General features: G+C 47.7%; 1 protein-coding gene across 1 annotated transcript in view; it reads left to right on the top strand.

Annotated features, from left to right (window-relative positions):
* The first annotated feature begins 390 nt into the window (after nucleotides 1-390).
* FBXO47 (F-box protein 47) overlaps nucleotides 391-27690 on the top strand; it is a 35914-nt gene continuing 8614 nt past the window's right edge. Inside the window, exons 1-7 of the mRNA XM_048517791.1 lie at nucleotides 391-607; nucleotides 1377-1547; nucleotides 7856-7932; nucleotides 9167-9244; nucleotides 11639-11747; nucleotides 13071-13247; nucleotides 15427-15573. Of these exons, the coding sequence (XP_048373748.1) occupies nucleotides 409-607; nucleotides 1377-1547; nucleotides 7856-7932; nucleotides 9167-9244; nucleotides 11639-11747; nucleotides 13071-13247; nucleotides 15427-15573 (958 nt within the window). The 5' untranslated portion in view covers nucleotides 391-408. The remainder of the gene's footprint in view (nucleotides 608-1376; nucleotides 1548-7855; nucleotides 7933-9166; nucleotides 9245-11638; nucleotides 11748-13070; nucleotides 13248-15426; nucleotides 15574-27690) is intronic.

The following is a 27690-nucleotide window of genomic DNA, read 5'->3' on the forward strand; positions in this document are numbered from 1 at the left end:
CTCCAGATGTTATGGACTACAATTCCCATCAGCCCCTTCCAGCATGGCCAGTTGGCCATGCTGAAATTAGATAATCTCTCCACTTTCTTCAACCAGGGGAAAAACAGATAAGGTCTAACCTACTAATCTACCTCAAAAGAGTCTTAATTACACATTGCTATACAATTCAGGAAATTAAAGTACAGATTTGAATGAGTATTTGATATATTGTGTATAGTATCAATAAAATCCATGTGCTCCATTTATGTAGCAAGATGTTAATTACAACATTATGTTGCTCTTGCAGTTATGGTTTATTTTATCTTTCTTGTAGGTTTAATTTTTTCAGATCTCGACGCCTCCTGTGTATTTTTCCTGAGGCTGGATTTGATTTTTTTTTTGCTTTCTTTGTTTCCTTTTTCTAGCTTCATGGGCAGAAAAAGAAAGATGACGTCTCCTATAAGAACCAGCTACACCTTGATTCCCAAACAGAAATATCGACGTAGCTGTCGCCTCCACAACAAATTCAGTAACGGTCTGGACACAGATTTTCTATCTCTATCAACACTTGGGAATTTTAAAGCACTTCCCGTAGAGATCTTTCAGATGGTTTTGGAATATCTTCCAGGTAAGAAACTGAGAATGTGGGGCATATATGCTCAAACAGTTCTATCCCACCCGTGAAATATCATGCCACTCTAGGATGTTTACAGGTATTGTAGTAGTTAAGAGCAGGTGGAGTCTAATTGGGAGAACGGGGTTTGATTCCCCACTCCTCCACCTGAGTGGCAGAGGCTTATATGGTGAACCAGATGTGTTTCTGCACTCCTACATTCCTGCTGGGTGACCTTGGGCTAGTCACAGTTCTTCAGAACTCTCTCAGCCCCACCTACCTCACAAGGTGTCTGTTGTGGGGAGAGGAAGAGAAAGGAGCTTGTAAGCCACCTTGAGTCTTCTTACAGAAGAGAAAGGTGGAATATAAATCCAAACTCTTCCTCTTCTTCTTTTGACACAGATTCATATATAAATCCCCTTAGTGCAGTAATTGACAAGGATTCATAAATACATCCCCTTACTGAAGTAACTGACAAGGATTCATAAAGTCTCTCATACATATGAACAAATGGGATATTTCCCGCCCAAAGAGGAAGGGAAAGGAGCTTGTAAGGCACCTTGAGTCTCCTTATATAAATCCAAACTCTTCTTCTTCTTCTCTTCTATCTAAAAATAAGAGTAGGGATACTGGGGTATATTTTGGTCCCAACGTTTTGGTCAAATGTGTGATCTTCTTTCAGGGTGAATGGGCCTTCAGTTTGCAACAGAAACTAGTATTAGCACTGAGAATGAAGGCTAACAAGATTTTCCCCCCTGTTTTTCTGTTCTTTTCTTTTATTCAGTGAAAGATATCAGCATGCTAAGCATGGTGTCAAAAACTATCAGCCGCCGCCTTGTTAATTACATCTCAACTCCGACAGGAAAGAAAAGGCTTTTGCCGCAGGACTTCCACCATCCCGAGGAGTTTTGCTGTAGGAAAGGGTCCTGTATTCTAAAACACTACACATCATTAGGTTAGTTGTTTTCACCTTTCCCCTATATTTTGAATTGCAAAAACCCCACCAAATGAACTGAGACCTCGACAAAGAAAAAAAGAAGTCAAGATAACAAAAATCCCCATTAGCCAGTGACAGAGAACGAATGCAGCTGCAAATTGCATCCTGTTCAAATAAACAGAAAAAAGATAATGGTGCAGGATGGGCAGAGGGCTTCCTCAGGGCATCTGACTTTGCTTCCCCACCAGCTGTTCAGTTTGAAACAGAAGCCATTCAATCAAATTTATTCAATCAAATTTGTAATGTTACAAATCTAGATGATGCAGTGATCAGTCTATTGCATTCTTGTGTTTTTCTATGTTTTTGAACCCATGAATAAAATCTTTGTTTAGGGATGAACAAAGATCTGTCCTTTTTGGACTTGGGTTGTGGCCGAAGAAAGAAAAATAATTTAATACGCATTTGCATTTGGCATGCTCCAGATCTAAACTGAAAAAGTGCTGTTAAGACTCTCTATAGCAGTGATGGCGAACCTATGGCACTGGTGCCAGAGGTGGCACTCGGAGCCCTCTCTGTGGCCACGCACAAACAGAGTTCGTCATGTGGGGGTGGAAAATCACCCCCCCACACACACACAAACACCTAGGGTGGCCTGGGCCACTGAGCACGACATGCGTGCATCATGGTGACCAGGGAGGATTCAGCTGACGGGCCTGGTTCCTGTGCTCCAGGTGGCTTCTGCCCGAGGGGGGGGGGCAGAGGAGGCAGAGATGCTAGAGAGGCACAGAGAAGTGCACCAGGACTTGCTGGAGGCTACAGCAGGCTGGCCCCTGCTCAAGTGGGTGGGGCGGAGGAAGAGGGAGCCAACCGGTTGTTTCTAAACTAAAACCTCAGCATTCAGGTTAAATTGCCAGGTTGACACTTTGCGATAAATAACTGGGGTTCGGGTTGCAATTTGGGCACTTGGTCTTAAAAAGGTTCGCCATCACTGCTCTATAGCTACTTCTGCTGTATATTTTCCTCCTTTTCCTGTTGCTTTTATGTAAGTCAGGTTGGTTCTTAATGCTTCCCCTAAATTTAGTCTGCAGTGGGTAGGGAGAGTGGACCGAGAGGACATTTTCTCGCTCCCCCTAAATACTAGCACTCAGGCAAAACCAATTAAGTTGATGGGCACTGGATTTTGGAAAGACAAAAGTCTTTGCTTGCTAAGTAATTAAAATGTGGATTTTTGAGGAAGTGGAGGACTTTGCACTGTCTCCTGCCTTGATGACCGTGGGGGTCTGACCAGTGAGTCAGATAGCTAGAGGGGGTCAAGACACTAGGCACCTTTTCTCTATTGCTCTGACACTGTCCCTTTGATGTGTAGATTGCTACTCTCAGAGAACTTCTTTTCTTCATGCTTCTCCTCCACTCTCCACCTTTCTTGCACATACTCCTCCATCTTCCACCATGCGTGCAGAGAGATGCAGACAGCACCCCACATCATCCAGCTAGATAGATTAGAATAGAGAACCTATAAGAACATAAGAAAGAGCCTGCTGGATCAGACCAGAGTCCATCTGGTCCAGCCTCTACTACTCGCAGTGGCCCACCAGATGCCTTTGGGAGCTCACCTGCAGGGCGTGAAAGCAAAGGCCTTCTGCTGCTGCTGCTGCTGCTCCCAGGCACCTGGTCTGCTAAGGCATTTGCAGTCTCAGATCAAGGAGCATCAAGATTGGTAGCCATAGATCGACTTCTCCTCCATAAATCTGTCCAAATCTGTCCAGGTTAGTGGCCTATCTCTCCACTTTTCTATCCAGAATGGAGTTCGCTAATAAAGACTCCTCTTATTAGTTAGAAACTATGAATTGGCTCAGAGATTCTTTTGTTGCCAGCACATACTCATGCCTCGGTGAGCTCTGCTGTGTTTTGGCTCAGCACACTCTGCTGTAATGAAAAAGGTATCTCTTACCAGAGCAAATTACCAGCAGAATTCATTGTCAGAGGATGCAGTGATGGCCACAGACATAGATGGCTTCAAAAGGGGATTAGACAGATTTATGGAAGATAGGTCTATCAGCAGCTACTAGCCACAGTGACTGAAGGGAACCTCTGCAGACCAGTAACATTGAAACTCTCAGGGACAAATTAGTTTCTTGCTGTCTCTCATAAACTGCTAAATATGTCCAACCTATTTCAGTTCTCTGAATATGACAGGAGACATGTCCAAATAATTACAGATCCCTCAAACAGCCTGCCCCACAATCTTGTTCCAGTTCTGGTGCGTGTGTTGTTATCCTTCTGTACTTTCAGACCTCCAGTGGAATTTAATTATCTACTGATCACATCCATGTGCTGCATTTCAGTTAGGTCCTGGTACAACGGTCAATAAATTGGACTCCGGATATGAAATCAGAAGTCTTTATTGGGTTGTCAGCAGAGACTACAACGTCAAGAAGCCAGATCTAAGCCCTGGCTTCTTGCAAACACATTTATTCCTTTCGTTTCCCCGCTTGAACCCTCCTCCCCCCATCTTCCCACGGATTAATAGAACAAGGTGTGAAAAGCTTTGCTATGGAGTTCAGAGCAGTGGTGGGATCCCAAAATTTTAGTAACAGGTTCCCATGGTGGTGGGATTCAAACTGTGGCGTAGCGCCAATTGGGCTGGGCGTGGCACGACGGGGGCGTGGTCAGGCATTCTGGGGCGGGGCATTCCTGGGCGAGGCTGTGGCAAGGACGCAGCCGCTGCGCCGGTCCTTGGGCGGGAAACGAATGCACGCAGGCGCAGGCTGCCACGCACACCGGTGCACCTCCTGCTAGACTGCTTCAAGTTCTACGCGCTACTGCTGAGAGGAGGGGCGTAACTAAGGCAAAAGTCACGTGGCAAAATCACCAATTAGTAACCCCCTCTCGGCACACACAAATAATTAGTAACCTACTCTCGGGAACCTGTGAGAACCTGCTGGATCCCACCTCTGGTTCAGAGTGTTTTAAGGACAAGTGATAGTCTTCGGCTGGGAGGCTCCAACCTCTCCCTTTCCGGAGGCTCCTGGCGAGGTCGCCTACTTTCTATGTTGCCAAGCACAGTGATTAAGAACAGCAGGCCTATTAACAAAAGACAGTTAAGCATAGGAAAAGATGTTTCCCCTGCTGCCTAGGTGTGGCCTTGGGCCTTGACTAGTGTGGGGCCAGGGAGGGCGGAAACCATCCCTGACAATTTCCTTCAAGAAACTGTTCTGACTTTACTGGTTGTTGTGGGCTTTCCGGGCTGTGTGGCCGTGGTCTGGTAGATCTTGTTCCTAATGTTTCTAACAGTGTGTAACACACTTCTCTCTGGGTTACACCTCTGAAGAATGCCATCCACAGCTGCAGGTGAAACAATAAGAACAAGATCTACCAGACCACGGCCACACAGCCCGGAAAGCCCACCACAACCAGTTGAGTCCGGCCGTGAAAGCCTTCGACAATACACTGTTCTGACTTTAGTCTCATAACAGCCCTGTGAGATAGGCTACGTGGATGCAGACTGAACGCACACGACAGTGCCTTATATAGAATCAGACTATTGGTCCATCAGGGCCAATGTTGATCAGCAGCAACTCTCAGGGTTTCAGCACCTGTGCCTTTTAAATGGCGAGCTCTAGCCCAGTGGTTCTCAACCTGGGGGTCGGGACCCCTTTGCGGGGTCGAATGACCCTTTCACAGGGGTTGCCTAAGACTCTCTGCATCAGTGTTCTCCATCTGTAAAATGGATAAATGTTAGAGCTGGGGGTCACCACAACATGAGGAACTGTATTAAAGGGTCGTGGCATTAGGAAGGTTGAGAGCCAGTGCTCTAGCCCAAGGTCACCGTGAGTTTTTCTGCTGAGCTGTAAACTCCGGTCTCCCCGGTCAGAGTCCACCAATCTACCCTCTATTTTTTGAATTTCGGAGGCTGAACAATCTCCTGCATTTCCCCTCTTCTTTATCCCTGTCCCAAATATCTTAGTAAAAATTTACCCCTGTTCTCCTTTGGTGACCCAGATCTTTGAGGGGGAAAGAGCCTGTTAAGTTTCTACTAGTGAAGAGAGATTTGTTTCCTAACACAAACAAGCTGTTCCAAATTCTACAACAGCAGAAACCAATTCTGTTTCTCCCACCCTACATGCTATTTTATAACAGTTTGGAACAATATTTCTTCTGACATGGCTTGGAGAAGGTCAGAAGCCCTTCTTTCCATGATGGACAAGGGTAACTGGGCTTTTCCCTAGTGTATTTTCAAAATCTATTGCGCTTCTTTTTAATGTGGGTATTTTTAGAGACGGTCGTTCAGAGATTGGCATAATCTTTCTTCCAAGGCTCCAGATGTTATTTACGTGACCTTTTAAACACAACAACCATTTCCAGTACGCTTTGATGCTCGTGCCTCAGCACAGACAGCCAACTGTTGCCAGAAGTGTCAACAGATTTCAGTTTTACAGACTGATCCATAAACCAATTAATCTGGAGTGCTTTAAACTGATTTTGTCAAGTTTACTTGGCTTAAGCCCAAGCTGGAGTAACTTGGAACAAATCAGTTTAGGACTTATAAACCAATGAAGTTATTTTGTACCTGTAGGAAATTAGCTGCCACACAGAACATAGGAATGGCATTGTCCTTGCTCAGGGGGTTTCGAATCTGTATGAGAAGCAGGGAAATGTGTACGAGAAGCAAAGAAAGATTTTTGTTAGGATTGGGGTAAGAATCAGGTGGTACTTAAGAAGCAGGTTTAGGGTTAAACCCTTGGCTTAAACCCAAGCTGGAGTAGCTTAGAACAAATCAGTTTAGGATTTATAAACCAACGAAAAGTTATTGTGTACCTGTAGGACAGTGATAACGAACCTTTTCGAGACCAAGTGCCCAAATTGCAACCCAAAACCCAAGTGCCCAAATTGCAACCCAAAACCCAATACAGCAATTTAACCCGAATACTGAGGTTTTAGTTTAGGAAAAAACAGTTGGCTCCGAGGCGTACGTTACTCAGGAGTAGGCTTGGTGGTAGTTGGTGGTTTTGCTTTGAAGCAACCGTGCAACTCTTCCAATGGGTGAATCACGACCCTAGGAGGGTTTACTCAGAAGCAAGCCCCATTGCCAGCAACTGAGCTTACTCCCAGGTAAATCATTGTGCTTTGGTTCGTTGCATGAAAAATCAGTGGGGTTTAACAGCACTTAACAGGGTTACCTACACTGCTTCCCCAAAACTAGGTCTTAGGTTTAATGCTAATAATCAAGCCCAGTGGCCCAGGCCAGCCTAGATGTGTGTGTGTGTGGGCACTCTGTTTGCGCGTGCCCACAGAGAAGGCTCTGAGTGCCACCACTGCTGTAGGAGGTTAGCTGCCACACAGAATGGAGGAATGGCGTTGTCCTTGCTCAGAGGGTTTCAAATCCGTATGAGAAGCAAGGAAATGTGGGACACAGTTTTTCGCTAGAGTTGGGGCAAGAATCTGGTGGTAGTTAAGGAGCAAGTTTAGGGTTTGAAAGATCAGGACAATATTTAATGAAGAAGTCAGTTTGCAGCAGGGCAGCGGAAATGGTGTGAATTTTTTGTCATCAAGACACAGCCAACTTATAGCAACTCTTGAGGGTTTTCAGGACAGGAGACTTTTGGAAGTGGTTTGCCCTTGCCTGCCTCTGTGCCGCAACGCTGGGCTCCCTTGGTAGTCTCCCCATCCAAGTACTAACCAAGGCCAATTCTGCTTACTTTCCGAGATCTGACAAAGGTCAGGCTAGCCTGGGTTATCCAGGTCAAGGCTTAATACATATTAGGGGTGGACAAAAGACTGTTTATGATCTACCACTCGATGCTGGGTTGGGTTATGATAAATGATCCGAATCAGGGAAGGGAACTGAGTAGCCCCTGAAAATCTCTTACACCCATTAGATACAGACTCATCCTGTGCACTCACTCGGTAATGTGTTGGTCCTCACTGCCCAATGCTCCTTGTCTTGAAGGACAAACCCAATCTTCCAATGAGTGGCTTCTGTGTACAGCAAGTAATTGTGCCCTTTGAGAGAGCCATTTTACACTTAGCTCCAGTTGATAAACTGCAGGGCTCTGGGAAATATAAACAACAAAAAAGGGAGATTTTTTTCCAAACCCCGAAATCTGCTTTCCCTGCATCCCCCCCAAGTAATGTACTATTTGGCAGTTCTAATTTGCTGCTTATAAGCAATATTGCAGTCCAGCTCCAGCCCATTAAAATTAATTGGCTTCTTGCTTCTAAATCTACTCAAGATTGTAGCCTTAGGCAATCATATCCACAATATTGTGTTTCAAAGATTTTCGTGTGCTTCCTTCCCCACCCCCTCCTTTTTTTTTTTTTTGCAGGCCTGTTACTAAAAAGATGTACCTTACTACTGCCCACAAAGGAGAGGCTGAGGTATATACACACGATATTTTCAGAAGTAAGCACGATAATAACATCTTTAAAGAGGGATTGATAACAATATTGGCTTGTTTCCTATCGCTATCAGAAGGACCATTCTTCCATCAGAAAAGAGGAAACAAGTTCCATAGATTACCCCCAACCAATGCAGACTATTGAATTATGTTTATTGGTGTTGATTCTTCAACCCCCATAGGGTTGCCAACGTAGTGTAGTGGTTAAGAGCAGGTGCACTGGAGAACCGGGTTTGATTCCCCGCTCTGGCACTTGAGCTGTGGAGGCTTATCTTCTTCTTCCCAATCCAGGTGGGACTTTGGGCCCTCCCAAAATTACAACTTATCTCCATACGACAGAGATCAGTTTCCCTGGAAGAAATAGCGGCTCTGGAGGGTGGATTTTATGGCATTATACCTGCTGCGGTCTCTCTTGTTCTCACGTAACACCCTTCACAGCCTCTACCCCACCCTTAACCCCCGTGCAGAATTGGGGAGGGGGGACAATGTTGAGATGGAACTGGGAAAATTATACTCCATGAGCTCTGCTTTGTTTCTGATTCTCAATGGATACAAGCCTTTGTCTTCTGCTGGTTTTAAAGTTCACATTATTTCTTTTTTATGGAATTTTTATTTATTTATTTATTTATTTATTTATTTATTTATTTATTCGATTTATAGACCACCCCATCCCCAAGGGGCTCTTTGATTTTATGATGGCGTTTACATTTTAGAATCAGGCTCATAATGTATTAAAATTAAGTGTGCAATATATAGATATATTGAGGGAAACCTGCTGGCGGTCCCTGGCCCAAAGGATATTCGGCTGGCTTCCACAAGGGCCAGGGCCTTTACAGCCCTGACCCCTACCTGGTGGAATAAGTTCCTGAGTGAGATCAGGACCCTGCGGGGCTTGAACCATTTCCACCGGGCCTGAAAGACAGAGCTTTTCCGCCAGGCATTTTCATCTAGCCAGCCGGACTGATTTGACTGTTATCATAATTAGCCTCCCGTGGGTGTGGAAGTGGGGGAGGGAATTCGCCATTTGTGATTGGTTTTGTTGGTTTTCTGTGTGTGGAATGGTTTTATGGTTGTTTTATTGTTCGCTGCTCTGAGCCCAGTTGGGGAGGGCAGGGATACAAATGGAAAAATAAAATAAAAATAAATAATCATGCAAAGAATAGTCATTGAATATATGGGCATGCTAATTGTGCAGCCTAAAGTGTATTCGTCAAGTAAACTTGTCTTTTGCCTTTATAGATTTCCTGCTTTAAAATGAGCGGCTGCTCAGATCCTCTGCACTGTTCAGGGCTACACTGTTATGGACTGTTTTTACAGGTAGAGTATGCTTTTTGGGAGGAAATGGACCAAACAAATGTTATTGTTATAAACGAAAATCTAGTGTCTACTCTCCTAAGTCTGGCACTTCTGAGGCAGGGCTAGTCTGTAGAATACTTCAGGACTTGTTTTCCATGTGTGGTGACTTTTTCTTTGTCATCACAGATCAGCTGGGATGGTCAAAGTAGTTATCTGAGCTCAGCGTGAAGCGAAAAGTATATCTTCTATGCCAGAGGTGGCGAACCTATGGCACGGGTGCCAGAGGTGGCACTCAGAGCCCTCTCTGTGGGCACTCGCAAACAGAGTGCCCACACATACATCTAGGCTGGCCTGGGCCACTGGGCTCAATTATTAGCATTAAACCTAAGATCTAGTTTTGGGCAAGCAGTGTAGGTAACCCTGTTAAGCGCTGTTAAACCCTACTGATTTTCATGTGAAGAACTAAAGCACGATCCTTTACTTGGGAGTAAGCCCGGTTGCTGGCAATGGGGCCTACTTGAGGTAAAACTGCGCCCTCCCTAGAGGTTGTGATTCACGCCCACATTGGAAAGAGTTGCATGGTTGTTTCCAAAACCAGAAGCCACCCGACCTTACCACCTCTCAAAGCTTACTCTCTGAATAGCAGCATTCACTTCGGAGCCAACCATTTTTTCTAAACTAAAACCTCAGTATTCAGGTTAAATTGCCATGTTGCCGCTTTGCAATAAATAAGTGGGTTTTGGGTTGCAGTTTGGGCACTTGGTCTCGAAAAGGTTCGCCATCACTGTTCTATGCAATTAAAAACAGATTGGAAGAGGCCAAGAGACAGGCCCTATTACCAGTTCTAGAGTCGACTCACCACAAATGTTCGACATTCATATAAATAGGAAAGGGAAGAATTATCTGAATAATTCTGATGTTGACTCAACTCCTTCTAAGAAACCAAGACCCTCACTTTACTATGGTGGTAGCAACTCTCCTGGCTAAAACCTTAAGACAAAGCATCAAGTGAAACTTGAATATGATAGTCTTTATTGTATTTTTGTTTAGCCTTTGTCCTTTTATTCAGTGTAAAATTGAACAAATGCCATTATAGGTAATTTGAAGTTGGTGCAAAAGGGGAAGGTGGCAAGCAGTGTCCACAGCAGTGTCCCACCACACCCATGCCATTCACTCCTACTTTGATAGTGGGGGTGCTTTTTCCATTTCTTGTGGGTATGGCCAAAGACTGTTTTCATTGGCACAAGGAATTCTTTTTTGAGAGGAGTATGTAGCAGTTAAGAGCAGGCCCCTTCCGCACATGCAGAATAATGCACATTTAATCCACTTTTACAATTGTTTGAAAGTGGATTCTGCTATTCTGCACAGTAAAATCCAGCTGCAAAGTGGACTGAAAGTGGATTATTCTGCATGTGCGGAAGGGACCGTGGATTCTAATCTGGAGAACTGGGTTTGATTCTGCATTCCTCCACCTGAATGGCAGAGGCTTATCTGGTGAACCAGATGTGTTTCTGCACTCCTACATTATTGCTGGCTGACCTTGGGCTACTCACAGTTCTCTCTGAACTTTCTCAGCCCCACCTGCCTCACAAGGTATCTATTGTGGGGGGAGGAGGAGAGGAGTTTGTAAACCACCTTGAGTCTCCTTTCTGGAGAGAAAGGTGGGGTATAAATCCAAACTCCTCCTTCCCCTCCTCCTTCAAGATGCAATATAGTATGTACTTCCCTCTTCCTTACTGGTGCATGTGTGATGCAAAAGTTCCCACGGCAACCATTAGGTTTTTGTATCACACTTGCAGTGTGCATTTCATACTTCTTCGACAAATTGGGGCATCTTCCAATTGCAACCTTTGTGCCCATGGAAAAGGAACTTCAACCTTCCCACCCACCCACCCACCATTTTCTTGAACTGAAATAGCCCCTGGGACCTGCTATTGGTGCCATTGGGAAACTTAAAGGTAATTGTGGCTACCCATAATTTCCCAAATGAAGCCAAAGCAGCTCCCCAGAATCGTTTCAGTTCACCAAAAGAGTGCAGGGGGAAAGGCAAAATATTCTTCACATTCACTAGTGGTAACCATCAGAATATAGTACCTATGCATCTGGGAGGCACAGAACCCCTGACATATGTGTGATCCAAAGTCCTTGGGAGAGCCATCAGGACTTTCTACCATGAGAACAGGCCCTCTGAACTATCCACTTTAATACAGAGCTACAGTGAAGAGTTTCCTCTGTGACTTTACATTGTTTCTTCTTCATCCCTTTCCTGTATCGATAAAGTCTTGCTGTCTTTCTGGGTAATCTTTTTTCTCCCTCTCAGGTCTTTGGGAAATGTGCAGAAATATGACATGCTTTGTTATTTAACATGGTGATTTTCGAATCTACATTGGTTTGCTGTCTCTGTATTGTTTTCAGACGTTAACTGGAGGTTGGGATGAATTAGAATGTCATCGGGTTTACAACTTCCTCTGTGAGCTGAACAGCTTACCCCAGAAAGTGCAGACAGCGGTCAGCAGCAAACCTGGTAAATTCTCGCATAGTCGATGTCATGCCCCCAGAGAAATTCTTATTATTTTCTTTATTAAGCATCAGTTGTCCCTAAAGTTACAATGGGTTTAGTTCCTTTTGTATAGTGTTCTAAGGGAGGGAACTGTAGTTAGACCCTGTCCCTTTAAGAAATCCCCCTAGAGCAGTGATGGCAAACCTATGGCACGGGTGCCAGAGGTGGCACTCAGAGCCCTCTCTGTGAGCACGCGCAAACAGAGTCCCCCCCCCCCCCCACATACATCTAAGCTGACCTGGGCTGGGCTCGATTATTAACATTAAACCTAAGACCTAGTTATGGGGAAGCAGTGTAGGTAACCCTGTTAAGTGCTGTTAAACCCCACTGATTTTCATGCGAAGAACTAAAACGCGATCCTTTACCTGGGAGCAAGCTGGGTTGCTGGCAATGGGGCTTGCTTCTGAGCAAACCCTCCTAGGGTCGTGATTCACCCGTTGGAGGAGTTGCAGTTGCTTCAAAGCAAAGCCACCGACTACCACCAAGCTTACTCCTGAGTAACGCACGCCTCGGAGCCAACCAATTTTTCTAAACTAAAAGCTCAGTATTCAGGTTAAATTGCTGGGTTGGCACTTTGTGATAAATAACTGGGTTTGGGGTTGCAATTTGGGCACTCGGTCTCGAAAAGGTTCGCCATCACTGCCCTAGAGGCAGTCTTCCTTTCATTACCCAGTAGTGCCCCTGTTTAGCTCAGTTAGTCTAAAGTGCCAATGGAGTTGGAAGGCTGCAATATTGCTTATGTCTATGGTGTATAGTCTAAAGTGTATAGAGAGCATTAAGTCTAAGGTGTTAACAGAAAGTAGAATCCAGATAAAGGACACTGAAGGAACCAAGAGAAAGCACAAAGTGGACTTCCTTGGAAGAGGTCAAGAAAGAATCAAAGTCTCAAGCTTCAAGTGAAGCAAGTACTTTATTTTAGTCAGACCCTGGGTTAAGGATCTCAATTCTTCTAAGCAATAAACCTTTTTCTTTTCTTTTTTGAACTGTTACACCTTGCTTGTGAGTCTCCCACTCCATTCTGGCCGAGTACATATTGTGTAAACAAGGACTTCTTTTTGTCCATCCTACTGCCAAACAACTTCAAAATGTATCATTAAGTTCTAATAGTATGTTGGAGGGAGAAAAAGTTATCTCTGTCCTCTTTCTCCACCCTGTGCATCATTTTGTAAGCCTCTGTTATATCCCTCTTTATAGATGAAAGTAGGTGCTAATTTTATGTTATTTCCTTTTGTGCAAAGGTCCCAATTTTGCTCTTTTTGATTTTTCTTATGTTATGATTTGTCCTAGGAAGTGCACGAAAACTGGAGCTGAGGATAAGGGTATTTTACCGCGACGTCCTGTTAAACCGTTGTGCCCATTCGAGTGATTCAGCATTTTGGCTAACACAAATTTTAAAGCCGTGGCCAATAGTCCATCAAGCCCGGCTACTGTATATAATTTTTGGACCTACCTCTAATCTGGATGGTAAGCTGCTTTATTCAAGTGTAGACTAAGTACCGTATATGCTCGAGTACAAGTCAACTTTTTCAGCACATTTTTAACGCTGAAAAAGCCCCCTTCGTCTTATATTCTGGTTGGCTTATGCTCGAGTACATACGGTAGATATTCTCCTGCACATCCCATCTCTCCGCACAGTGATAAGTCCCAGGGGAAGGAGAAAGTACTGGCATCTCATAGTGTCTAGTATTTTTGATTGGTTTATGAATATTTCGAGCAGACACAGAGGATTTATGCAGGTAGTACTCCCCCCCCCCTCCGCTGTTTGCTTTGTAGTGGGGTTTTCTTATGATTTTTTTGTTCACACTGGGATTCTTCTTCTGCAAAGTGTCCCTAATGGAGCTGAACCACCATTTTGCCCGCCAGCCGCTTGCTTGTTCTTTTCAAGCAACCTCCATTTGAAGTTTTATTTTTTATTTTTATTTTTAATTTACCAGTAGCTGCTGCACCCTAGGCTTATACTCGAGTCAATAAGTTTTCCCAGTTTTTTGTGGTAAAATTAGGTGCCTTGGCTTATATTCAGGTTGGCTTATACTAGAGTATATATGGTATATGCCAAATGTTACAATCAATCTTGTAACCAGAAGTTCCAAGAAACTGTGTAGAATTTCATAATTCTTGTTGAAGAAACTGCCATTGTAATAAGATCGCAGGTGGAGTTGAAGGGGTTCGCCCGGAATTACAATTGATCTCCAACCTACATAAGAACATAAGAAAGAGCCTGCTGGATCAGAGCAGAGTCCATCTAGTCCAGCACTCTGCTACTAGCAGTGGCCCACCAGATACCTTTGGGAGCTCATATGCAGGATGTGAAAGCAATGGCCTTCTGCTGCTGCTGCTCCCAAGCACCTGGTCTGCTAAGGAATTTGCAATCTCAGATCAAGGAGGATCAAGATTGGTAGCCATAGATCGACTTCTTCTCCATAAATCTGTCCAAGCCCCTTTTCAAGCTATCCAGGTTAGTGACCTTTACCACCTCCTGTGGCAGCATATTCCAAACGCCAATCATGCGTTGCATGAAGAAATGTTTCCTTTTATTAATCCTAATTCTTCCCCCCAGCATTTTCAATCTATGCCCCCTGGTTCTAGTATTGTGAGAAAGAGAGAAAAATTTCTCTCTGTCGACATTTTCTACCCCATGCATAATTTTATAGACTTCAATCATATCCCCCCCAGACGTCTCCTCTCCAAACTAAAGAGTCCCAAACGCTGCAGCCTTTCCTCATAAGCAAGATGCTCCAGTCCCTCAATCATCCTCGTTGCCCTTCTCTGCACTTTTTCTATCTCTTTAATATCCTTTTTGAGATGTGGTGACCAGAATAAAGGCTTCCATGGAGGCTGGGAGAAAGAGAAGTCCTAAAAGAACATCATGTCTCTGCTGAGCTCCCTCACGTTCCAACTTCCACTTTCCACAGGCACTGCCCCCAAATTTCCAGAAATGATCCAATAAGGGGATAAGATGGTGACAGGTAAACAGCTTTATCCATCTGCAAAGACTTTTGTGAATCAGAGCTGGCAGTCCTACACTATAAATTGTGGGGTTTCTGCAAGACCATAATACATAGAGGTTTCCAGTCCCGGTTTTTCTTTCTATGCTGCAGTAAACAGCATTCAGAATTGGTTTATGTCTGCCCCTTGGGCCATAAAACATACAATGTGATTAATGACCCCTGGTATCCAAGGGAGAAAGCAGATTACACAAACTTTTCCTTCCCCAGGCAACGAAGAAGTGGCTTGACAGCTTTTTAACAGCTCACAGGGAAGCCTCGATTCCCCCCTTCCAAATAACTTCACTTCTCACTCTCGTTATTTCTTAACCATATGCCTTTGATTCCTTTTGCAATAATTCTGGGTAGCTTACAGCAGTGTTTCTCCTCATAGCTGCACAGAAGAGTCCTGTGGCACTATCAAAATTTTATTTCCACATAAGGTATGGAGGATTCAGAACCACAGATCCTCACAAAATTGACTCCCTCCTGTCAGATCTGTAGGAAGCCAATTAGAGCACCCCTTCCAAGCAGCGAGGTCCTGCTACTTGAACCTATGGAAGCTGCGATTTTCTCTCTCGGGTTTTGAAGAGCGAGCAGGAGGTAATGCTAAATTTTGCCTCTTCTAGACAGTGGTTTTTGTGTTTCGTGTAATTCAGGTCATGTAGTTTGGCAGAAAATGACTGAAGGGTCAACCGATGAGGCTAGTTTAAAGGAACTGGCAGGTGCTATTAAATTACTTGATGACCTGGAAGCAAAAGAGTGGACAGCGGATGTTGTCGTCAGCCTAGTGGATGAACTTTCAGGTACAGCACTGCCTCTGTTTCACAAATTTAACAATTTTTGTAATATTTTTATCAGACTATAACCTTGTACCAGTATTAGTTAATTTTCACTTTAACAGTTCATTTATCTGTTTGAATGTCTGACCAGAGGCGTAGCTCCAAGGGGGCGGTGTGTGTGCGACACACTGGGCGTGCGCCCGTGTGGGGGTGTGGCAAGGGTATTCCGGGGGCATGGTGGAGGCATTCCGGGGTGGCATGGGGGCATTCCAGGGCAGGACAGGGGCAGAGGACGCGCCAATGCACCCGACGCTTTTCCTCCTTGCTACGCCTCTGCATCTGAACTCTCTTACTATCCCGTAGTTGTATCTGCTAATTCTGTTGATGTATGATGGGACTCACACCTGACCTTTCTACATCAGCTCCTTACATTGAGATTTACACTTGAAAGTTTCATGGCGTAATTCGCACCACGCCTTGACTCTCCCCCACCTTCCCCATAGGATTTTACAGCGTGATTCCCCTTCACATATCTGATGAAGTGAGAATGACTCACAAAAGTTCATGTTGAGACAAATGTTGTTAGTTTTTAAAATACCACTGGACTTTGGCTTTATTTTGCTGCACTGGACTTTTATTTTGCTATCCATGTCAAGGATCCAGGCTCCCTGCCTGTCTCCTGTTCATGGATAAAAGCGGCCGTGAAGGAAGACTTACCAGTGCATATTTATACTAGAGGGAAGGGACAACCTCATGGGTGGCCCCTTCCCGGCTGCCTGTGATTCCCTCTGCTTTCAGCGAGGCTTTGGGTTTTCTGAGCTTCGGCAGTGGCGGCTACAGGCCCTGGCGTCATTGGGGGGAGGCCGGGCAGCCTGGCCCAAAGACTAGGCCCGACCGCTCACCATTTGCTGGAACCTTAGCGAGTTTGCAAGACCAAGGGTACCAATGAGGTAGGTAGTCGTCTTGGGGGGCAGACCCTGCATTGCATCCCTCTCCTCTCTCTGCCGCCCTGCGGCAGCCATCTAACCGGCCGGGCGAGGACACCCGCTGCTGCCGCCGCAGCCTTCCTCTCTGGCTGGCGATTGCCAGGGCCCTCACGCCGCGCATTGCGCTCCGTCGGCCCTGTCGATACTGCCGGTTAGGCGGAAAAGAGACTTCACGCCGCCCAGCGGCCTTTCTCGATGACGGTAGTTGGGAGGGGCGGGGGGGGCTTTTCCCTTCCCGCCGTGTAGCTAAGCTCTCACGACCTCCATTTGGATTCCAGCGCAAATGCAGATTGATTTCAGGAGGAAGCGGCGTTGCCAGCCGCGCCCTTTGCCTACCGCTACCGCTGACCTTTCCCCGGCTTTGCGGTTGGACTCCTGCGGGCGGTGCGGGGAGGAGACGAAGCGAGCTTTACCCACTCGCCAGCGCCGGCAGCTGCCCACAACCGTTCGCAACTTTGACCGGTTGGGGAAGGTGGCGGCAGGGAAGAGGGTGCCGCCCTGCCGCGCTTTATCCTCCCTCGCATGGAGGCCTATTACCGGCTTCCAGCCGGTGAGGAGAAATTCGGCAGGGCCATTACGCGCCATCTCACCACGGCAATCGCGGATTTTTCCTTCCGGCTTTGGGACGAGCGGAGGGTACCCGACGAGCTAACCATCGCCATATTGCCCGCTACCGGCGTACCTACCGCTGGCTGTTTCTGGGCTTGACGCGGCGGGCCAATCGCCATAATTCCACGCGCCGCTGCGTTTCCCTCCCAGCTCGCGAGGCGAAGGGATGTGGAGCGGCTAGATGGAGCCTAGCCTACCGTCCTGCATTACGCCTTCACGGCGTTTCCTATCCGCCGACCACGCGGTTAGGAGGCCAGCCACTCATTGACCACGGCTTTACCTTGCCAGCTTCAGCCGCTTGGCCTCCCCCCCCCCCCCCCCCCCGTGCATCGCCGCTACTTATACGGCTTGATTATTTGGTTTTGCATTAGGGGGATTGGGCTAATGTGAACCACATCCTTCCTGGCCGCGGGATGCTCATTGGTCATGCCTGGGTTGGGTCATAATTTTTTGGGGACACGATGGCGCCCATACACACACAACCTCACCATCGGCGGTGAACTCTTGCCAGGCCACCCAGATTTGCTTGGGCTACTATTGTTTATTTGCCTGATTCCAGGGTGGCAACCCCTCCCCCCCCCCACTTCTTTGCTATAATACAGTGGTCTTTCTTGTGATGTTTGCTATACTAAGCATTATCCTTTCTGTTCTCTAGCCCCCCCACTTATCCCTCCTGCGCGGATTAGACAGAGAGTGCTTGGGACTGAATAATTGCTTGTCACCAGCGCAGGAATTTTGCAGTCGTTTATATCATGGCTCCTGCAAAGGGTCAAAGGTCCAAGGCCACAAAGAGAGTGAGGCGATGGAGTTACATGGTTCCCAAAGCGAAACCCATCAGAGTTCCAGAAGCCCGGCCACAACCAAGAGGAGCCAAATTTCCCAGGATCTACGTCAGTTAATCAGCCAGATTGCCACAACTTCTCACCAGCTCTGGGAAAGGGATCTGAGGGCAATTTTCTATAGCCCACCAGGCCCCCCCCAAAATACGTTTTCTACTACAAAAGCAAACAGCGGGCCTGCATCAAAGGACAGATTAGGCGTTACGAAGTTCCAGCGGGCGGACCCAATAGCCCAGCTTCGTTCACTATCGCAGCGGAAGCCAACCATGGGAAGCACCATGGCCATAAGGGCGGCGTGGGGGGGGGGGGGGGGGGGGCATTGCCCCGCCCGGCTGATAGCTCATTTCTGAATATGGGCCCCCTTTTCATGAGAAACATGGCCAAATCCATGATGAAGCTCTCCAAGAGCAGGAATTGGTTTGAGGCCCAGGACCAGTCACCAGATTCTGATGCTCCCAGCACCAGTTACTATCTTGACTAGGACTCTAGGGGAGGTTTTTCCTTGTATCTGACCAAGGTCGACAGGGAGGGAGACCAGAGAGTTCTCTCCTCCTGCGGACAGTGAATGTCCCGGAGAAGATCGAGGCGGCCTCGCTCCCGATCCCGTCCACGGAAAACCTACCAAGCCCAGAATTAAGCATAGATGCTCAGGGAAGCCTGAGAGAAACATCTTCCGTCCAGTGGGTTTGTCCCTCGGTTAGGGGACTCTGCTCAGGCAGATAGGTTTTACTGGGTTTCCCGGGAGGGCATTCCTGCCTTGCCACCTTCTTTGTCCAAGCGCCGTGACCTTAGCTTGGGTTTGCCCCAGGATGGGTCAGACCATGACTCAGTCCTGTCCAGCGGGGAGATGCTCCAGGATCCCCCAGGGTGGCATCTGCCTAAGAAACTCAAAGAAAGGGCACTGGATGGCTATTATGTAAATATCTTTGACTTTGTGGTGCCCGAAGGGGCCCAGGAAGTTACAGGGAGCTCTTCTAAACAGGAAAACCGAGCGCAAAGTGGACGGACCTTCACCAACTGGCGCGTTTTGGTATGAGTATACCGTAATACTCCTTATCAGCTTACGCTTGGGCATAGCAGCTCATCAACACCACTACAACAATGTTTTGAGGGCACGGGCGATCGCTGGGGAGTCGGCCGCTATAGGGTACGATGAGCAGTTCCGTAAGAGTGCCTCCAACACTTATAAGACGCGGTGGCATCTCATCCATGACAAGTCTTGGACCATGATGGTGCAGGCCAACGTCAGAACCCAGCAGCCCACACCAATAAAGAGGCGTAACTTTCCATGGCTTTTTGGCAGCTTAAGGTATTGCTGAGATTCAGCGGGGAAATGCTTTGGGACCAAATTCTGCAGGATTCCGAGGCATTCTTGCGGCGATGCGCTGGAGCCCTCCCGCATTAATTGCCCAAAAGGGAAGTCGTTCCAGCCCTTTCGGGTGCGGCCCCGCAACCAGCCCCAACAGCAGAAGGGATGGAGGGCGGGAACCGAAGCCACCACCCACTGCAGCAGGGGGCAGGGATACCTTGAACCTGACCTGGCAGCCTCCCGTCCAGCATCCCCTGCTGTATCCCCTACTGCACCCCCCCAATACCATGGGCCCCAGAGTTTCACCACTGATTGCGAAGGGAACTTGAGATTGGCCAGGGACCTGCCCCATGTAGTTGAACAAAAAAGAAGAATTAACAAGAATTACAAGCGGGCAGGATCGCTGGCCCCTTTTTGTCCCCTCCCCTGCCCAACCTTAGGGTGTCCCCTCTGGGGGTCGTCCCCAAGAAAAAGCCAGGGGAGTTTCGTTTGATACACAACCTGTCATATCCCAAGGGCTCCTCCGTGAACGATGGCATCGACCCTGAGGTCAGCTCTGTCCAGGTATGCCTCCTTAGATCAACGCAATGGCCCTCATCCGTTCTGACCGCAGCCAGATGGCCGAAATGCTTGACATTCAGTCTGCTTTAAGCCTGTTGCTATCTGACGACTTCTGTTTGCTGGGCTACAGTTTCAGAATAGCGATGGTGACAAAACTGTATACCGATGGGGTGCTCTAGCTGGCATGTCGGCCTTGAGACTTTCCAGCACATTTTATAGAATGGAGCTTGTAAGGAGTCGGGCTTCCTCTCCTCATATAACACACTACTTGGATGATTTCCTGATCATAGGAAGGCTGGCTGTAGTCGCTGACAGCAGGCCAGAGGCTTTCTGGGAGCTGGCAGCAGATTTGGGCATACCGTTGGCGGAAGAGAAGACAGAGGGCCCAGCTTCTTCTTTGGTCTTTTTAGGGATCACACTGGACACCGTAAGGGGCACCTCAATACCTGCCAATGGGACAGAGCTTACAAAGTAAACAACTTTCCTGCAGGATTTTTGCAGTAGCACCAAATGCACCCTCAAGAATACAGGTGGTCCTGGGAACACCTGAATTTTGCGCAGATTTGGTGTCGAACTGCCCGCCCATTCTAAGCCCGTTATCTCCAGACCAGCAGGGGGGTTCGGCCCCTCCACCGGCTATCCGTTTAACCAAGGGCATCAAAGCAGACTTGGCAATTTGGGTGGAATTTCTCAAACATTTCAACGGAACGTCATTATGGCAGTCCCCGCTTGACGCACAATCTAATTTACAGGTGCAGTCAGATGCCTCCGGAAGCTTGGGTTTCGGTGTCTTCTTCTGGCCGGACACTGGGTAGTACTTATGCTTGTAGCGGTGGAATGGAAGGCCACACTGGTATCTTCTGAGTTTAACTTTCTTAGAATTCTTTCCCATACTAGTGGCGGTGTACCTGTGGAAAACACCCGGTTTAGGATCGAAGATTATATTGCTCTTTGCAGATGCGATGCTTGCCTTAGTGGTCAGGTAGTCAATAAACAGTCTTCTCGATCAGAAGAGTCATGCGTAGATGCGGAGGTTTGCTAGCCACCTGCTTGTTTCCTTAACATCTCCTTTTCAATAGGCATGTGCGGGGTGGACAAGCATAGCTGGCCTTCCCCTTTCCAGATTCCCACACATGTGGACAAATTCGGGCTTTGGCCCTGGCGCTGATGGCTAACCCTGACCTTTTTCCTCCAGGAACTATGGAGCCTTAGCAAGATTAGTGGCCATAGGCATCAGGGAATCTTGGCACCCAGCGACCACGGCGGAGCGCAGAGGGACGCTACTGGAACTTCCTGGATACCGCACCGGCGTCGCAGGGGCAGAACAAGGTCACCTTTTACGGAGCTGTGCTTGCAGCTACCTGGCTCACCTGCAGCGAGGAGGGGCCGGTCTGCTTTTGCGGACTCTGCGTTTTATGGCGGCAGTATCATTTCCATTGCAAAATCTCCTCTCTCCCCCGACCCCTCCCATTTCCATGCCGCCCGTCAGGCCAGCAAAGGGGTGGGCCAGATAACCCCCATAAAATAAGACGAGAGGCGGCGCCCGGTTTCCTCTTCCTACTTAAAAGTCCTGTCCACCTCCCTTGGTTTGCAAGTCCCGTTACGAAACATTATTGTTTAGAGCTGCCTTTGCATTGGCATTTTTCGGTGCCTTCAGGAGTAGTGAACTGGTTTCGGCATCTCGCATCGACAATACGGGTAGAGCCTTGGCATGGGATGACATCACCATCTCCGACCAGGCCCTACATATACGCCGCCCGTTCAAGGCAGTAGCTAGGGGAGGAACGCGGGGCGTAATTATTGACCATCCCATCAGGCCTCCTGCCCGTCTCTTTGGCTGAAGGCTTACATGGCTGCCAGCCGAGCATGCCGGACCCGGCTGCTCATACACAAGGACGGGACTTGCTTGTCCCGTTACCAATAGCCAATTAATGTTCCGTTTATTGTCTCAAGAGACTGCACCTCCCACTTGTCTTTTTGGCCTTACTCCTTGCCCCGGTGGGGCCGGAATCCACTGCCGCCTCCCTGGAAGCTGGCCAGTGGAGCGTATCCAGTCATTAGGTAGATGGCGATCTCTTCGCATACAGGGCTTACATCCGACCCACATCACACATGTTTAGCTTGCTTGTCTTTCCAGTTCGAGCGGGTCCACCGGCGCATTTGGATAATTGGACTGTAGCATACCGTCCCACTGGGCATCTCGCTTCACGCGGCATCCTCGGATAGAGGATGGAACAGGTCTTCGCCCGGGGAACGGGTTTGATGGTTTGGCCTTGGGAATGCGGTGGGATGCCCTTGTACCCACGTTACTGGGACAAGATGGACCGTCTCGGTGCCCTCATGCCCTCATCAGCACATCTTTCCGGGGAGGTAGTTTACCTGCATTACAGTTCACTACTTCACAAGATCACGAGGAAGATCTGGAGACTGATCCTGCGGAATATTACCGGACCAGCGTAACTGTTTCTGGTCTAAGCGCAGGCGCAGCTGGCGGAGGCGCCACATCTCTCCGGAAACAAAGTGGACTTATGGGGATTAACGCCGCAATAGATTGCAGTGTCAAGATTTGTTCAGGCACAGGGGGGCCATTGCATAGCTCACTGGGACATTACATTGAATAAACTGGCCCCCTTTGCTCCCGAGATAGCGGTGTTCCACTTATCTTCTTGGGGCATGGACTGTTGGCTGCATAGCATGCGTGGCGAATGTATGCACTGTGATTGGCTCCAAGGTATGGTTGGCGTGGGGAGCTGGAGGTCAGCTTCCTCTGAAAAGCGGATTCGCATGGGGACTGATCTTTGGATTTAGAGATTCAATGGGTGAAATACCCGCTTTATGGGAACTCTCCTTATGAGGTTTGAAGTTGCTTAGACAAATAGCGGTAACCTGCCCAGGCGTGGGCTTCTAAGTGGCTTGCGCTGCGCAGCTGATGGGTCTTCAGAAATTTAGCGGCCATACATCTGGAATCCTCCACAGCAGCTGCTCCAGCGATAAATTAATAATTTTTTCATCAGCAGGCGTGCTGTAGAAGAAAAAAAAAAAAAAATTCTAGCTTTCTGGGGGGACCGCACTGGCTGCTCCAGCACACAGATCAGACCCCAATACTGCGCCTATACGCTTTGATTTGCCTCGATCCAATTTTTTTTTTTTTTGTTAAAATAAAATGGCTGCAAAGCCAACTTCTTTACCACACAAGAAAACATGTTGCACTCCAATTTATTGTAAGTTTAGGAGGGTTCTAGCTACTTCCCTCAGACAGCAAAAAAAGCGCCGCGTGACTTTACCACGCAGTCGCCCATTACTTGCTGGGGAAGGGACACAACCTCTCGCCGGTGTAAGCCCTTCCCGGCTGCCTCAGCGAGTTCCCTCTGCTTTCAGCGAGGCTTTAGGTTTCTAAAATTTCGGCAGTGGCGGCTGGAAGCCCTGGCGTCATTGGGAGAGGGCCGGACAGCCTATTTAGGCTAGGCCCGGCTTACGCTTCCACCGGTATTTGCTGGAGCACGCGAAGTTTCCTGTACACCTTCCCTCCCTGTATTTGTTATTTGTTAATGGCCATGTTTGTTTTAGTTAAGGGTTGGCGGATTGCATGGGGACTGATCTTTAGTTTAGGGTCGAAAATGGTGAAATAATTCGCTTTATGGGAACTCTCCTTATGAGGTTTGGGATTGAGCAAACCAAAGCGTGCAACTCTGCCCAGGCCGTGGGCTTCTATGGTAACTGCGCTTGCAGCTGTGATGGAGTCTTCAGGAAAGTGGCAGCCGCCCATCTGGAATCTCCACAGCTGCTCCAGCGTCACGATGAATTTTTTCATCCAGCAGGCGTGCTGTGAAAATTTAGGTGTCTGAGGGACAGCTTTTCGGGCTGCCCAAAGCACATGCACAGATCAGACCCCAATATTTCGCTACCATGCGCTTTGTTTACCCACCGATCAATTTTATTTAAATAAAATGGCTATAGCCAGCTACCTTTTACCACACACAAGAGAAAACATGTTACACTCAATTTATTGTAAGTTTGGGAGGGTTCTTAGCTTCACTTCCCTCAGACAGCAAAAAAGCGGCCGGATTGACTGCAGTCGCCATTTCTGCTGGGGAAGGACAACCTCATGGGTAGCCCTTTCCCGGCTGCCTCCGCCGAAGTTCCCTCTGCCCTCGCTGGCGGCTTTGGAATTTCTAGAGGCTTCGGCAGTGGCGGCTGAAGCCCTGGCGTCGACTAAGGGGCCGGGCAGCCTCTATTTAAAGGCTGCGACCCGGCCCTTCGCCGCCACCGATTTGCTGAGAACGCGAAGTTTCCCACCCTTCCCTCCCTGGTATTTGTTATTTATTTATTTAATGCATTTTGTTTTATTGGGGTTGGCATGGATTGCGCGTAGGGGACTGATCTTTGGATTTAGAAGGTCATCGAGATTTGAAATGCCGGCTTTATGGGAACCTCCCATAAGGGTTTGGGATTACGGAAGCCAAATAGCGGTAACCTGCCCAGGCGTGGGCGCTACTATGGTACTGCGCCCCTGGCAGCAGTGGAGTCTTCAGAATTTAGCAGCAACCGCTTCCATCTGGAATCCACAGCTGCTCAAGCGTCTTTATTAATTTTTTTTCATCAGCAGGCGTGCTGTGCAAGAAAAATTTAGGTGTCTGGGGACAGCACTTTCGGGCTGCCTCCAGCGCACAGATCAGACCCCAATGCCAGCTTCATACGCTCCTTTGTTGCTCTCAGTCAATTTTGTTATTAAATAAAATGGCTATGGCCAACTTTTTACCACAATAAGAAAACATGTTGCAATCTCCACTCAATTTGGCCAAGTTTAGGAGGGTTCTTAGCTACTTCCCTCAGACAGCAAATGGTGCAGCAGATTAATGAAAAAGGTAAAAATAAGCAAATATACCAATAATCATCTGGTCCTTATAATCTGAGTGGCATAAGTCTTTGTTCTGAGGAGCAAGCAAAGTCCTTGAATAATTCCGATAGAGTCAAGTCTGTACAGACTGATAAACAAAAGCCAAAACACACAGGACAGGATCAAGATCAGAATGGATTTTTGATGGTAACATAAGATAAAGTTATAAAGAAATGGCTCTCACATTAGGTAATTACCCAACGCCAATCAGGATCCGAATTAGTCAGGGGCGTAATGCCCATCGGGCAAGGTGGGCAGCTGCCCAGGGCACCACCTTGTGGGGGGCATCAAAATGCATCGTTTGTTTTGGGGTATTTTAGTGGTTTTCCATTTTTGGCCTGCAGGGGGCGCAGTTTTTAGGCTAGCAGCACCAAAATTTCAGCGTATCATCAGGAGACTGTCCTTATGCTACCCGCCCCAAGTTTGGTGAGGTTTGGTTCAGGGAGTCCAAAGTTATGGATTCCCAAAGGGGGTGCCCCTATCCCCCAATGTTTCCAATGGGAGCTAATAGGAGATGGGGGCTATAGTTTGGAGGGTCCATAACTTTGGCCCCCCTGAACCAAACTGCACCAAACCTGGAGGGTATCATTAAGGCAGTCTCCTGATGAGACCATGAAAGTTTTGAGACTGTGCCTTCAGAAATGTGCCCCCCCCCCCCCCAGCCTCCAACCCCCATTGACAGCAATGCAGAAAACTCAATGCAGAACAAAGATTATTGGGCAAATTTCGGGATGTTCCTGCAGGGAGGGCATTCCTGGATGTATCCGCACCAAAATTTCAGGGTATCATCTGGAGACTGTCATGATGGCACCCCCAAGGTTTGGTGCAGTTTGGTTCAGGGGGTCCAAAATTATGGACCCTCAAAAGGATAGCCCCCATCTCCCTAGCAAAATGGGGGATGGGGCACCCCTTTGTCTAAATATGTTTAAAAATGCACCCCCTGCATGCACCAATGTCCTGGTGCAAAAAATATTTTGGCCATGATGGAGTGGCCGCCCATGGGGGGGGGGGCATCCAGGTTTTGCCCAGGGCTACAGTTTGCCTCGTTGCGCCCCTGGAATTAGTCAGACCACACCAGAATTCAATTATCTTTTTATTCCCAAATCTTGATAGATGACTTCACCAGTTGGGAATCATGACCAATTAAGAGGGTCTATAATCGTCAAGGCCGTGTCAGCCTACGAACTGTGAAGGCCATTCCCCTTTACAAACATCAGCTTTGTATTCTTCAGTTTCACACTCCTGCCCTGCACGAATCCACATTTCACTACAGGGCACATAAAACTCACACTTGCATAGCTTACTTGCTACTCCCTATGGACGGTAAAAATCGAGAAGCAAACGCCAACACAAACACAATTTCTGCTTAGACCCTGTATGATTTTCTGTGGAAATAAAGCTGGACTAGATTCTCTAAAAATGTATACCTGGAGGTTAAGGGTTGGATCCAGCCAACTTTCCCCACCCAGTCTCATTCAATTATCCTCTTTACTGCAGTTTTTTTGTGTATGCAGGTCCCAGCATCCCCAGAATAGCCTTTGGGGGCCCCTTGCTCTCTTTCCCACCAGCAGACAATCTCTGCTGGCATAACTCTGCATACGATTTCATTGTAAGTACTTTAGCCCTTATTTATTGATTTTGAATATTTTTACACTGCCTCTCCAGGAAAACTGCCAGAGGAGGCTTACAAAATAAAACACAAAAAAAATTAAAAGCTATTAACCAAAAATAACATCAAGGCTGAGAAACCAGTTATATGATCTGGGCGGTTTACAAGCCACTTACGGTTCAGCATGAGCCAGGGCTATGTGGACTGGCCAGAATCCTAAGGTTGCCAGGTCTGCCATGGGGGACAGGAGGCTGCCAGACACCGGAGGTGTAGGGGGGGGAATGGTGCCTGGGGCAACACTTGCTCTGGGCACCCCCCAACCTCTTACCACCCCCGCGTCCCCTGCACCCCACTTACCTTAGCCAGCAGGAGCCTGCCGTGGGCCGCCCCTCAGCCCAGCCTCGCCAGGCTGTTCGTTAGGCTGGTGGAGCCTCCACCAGCTGAAGAAGCAGCCTGGGGGGGGCAGGCCAAGGGGTGTCTGGTGGTGGCCCAGCCAGGCTGCTCCTTTGGCCGGCGGAGGCTCCTGTGTGGTGGGGTGGATCAAGGGGAGGGGCGTGGGGGGGCAATTCCCCCCACGTGACCAGCTGGCACGTTCCTGGGGACAGGTGAACCCACATGTCCCCGTGAGCACTCCGCCCCTGCCAGACACTATCAACAAACAAACGTGCAAAGTCCTGGTGACATTTGTATCTTACTGGCATGCATATTGCAGGAATGTCACAGGCCTACCCTTTTGTGTAGCATTGAGATATTCTGGAAACTTAAATATAAGGACGAAGCAGTCTGCTGGCTGATACCAGAGCACAGACTATTAGTTTTATCTTTGTACTAATGCAAATAATTCCTACCAATAGCACTCAAGCTCCATTACTCTGCATGGCACTGCAAGTGTTTTTATAGTTTGTCCTTTTACAACATTAAAAAGCTTTTAGACATGCTGCCAATTCTGCAACTTTAGTCCTCTATGGTAAGACATTTCTTGCTGCAGTTGATTAAGGTTGTCCACTCTGGGGCTGTTTCTGCATGGCCAAAATATCCCAGGGTGAGCAAGAAAAATATCCCTGTGCAGCCGAGAATTCTGCACAGTTCCCAGTGCTAACACGGGCCTGCCCTGCTGTTGCCCCACTGTATTTACCTTAGGCTGGGATTTTCAAAAATCGCCAGTTTGGAGATTCTTTGAAAAAACCCCGATGTGACCCTGCTTGTACCTGCAACATACAAAAACCAGTTGGGAGCAGGACCGGTTTATTTTTCCTGCCCAACCGTCTGATCTCCCCACCTGACATTCATCCAAGCTGCCACTCAAAAACAACAGCCAATCAGAATGTGGG

The sequence above is a fragment of the Sphaerodactylus townsendi genome, linkage group LG15 (assembly GCF_021028975.2).
Source record: "Sphaerodactylus townsendi isolate TG3544 linkage group LG15, MPM_Stown_v2.3, whole genome shotgun sequence".
NCBI lineage: Eukaryota > Metazoa > Chordata > Lepidosauria > Squamata > Sphaerodactylidae > Sphaerodactylus > Sphaerodactylus townsendi.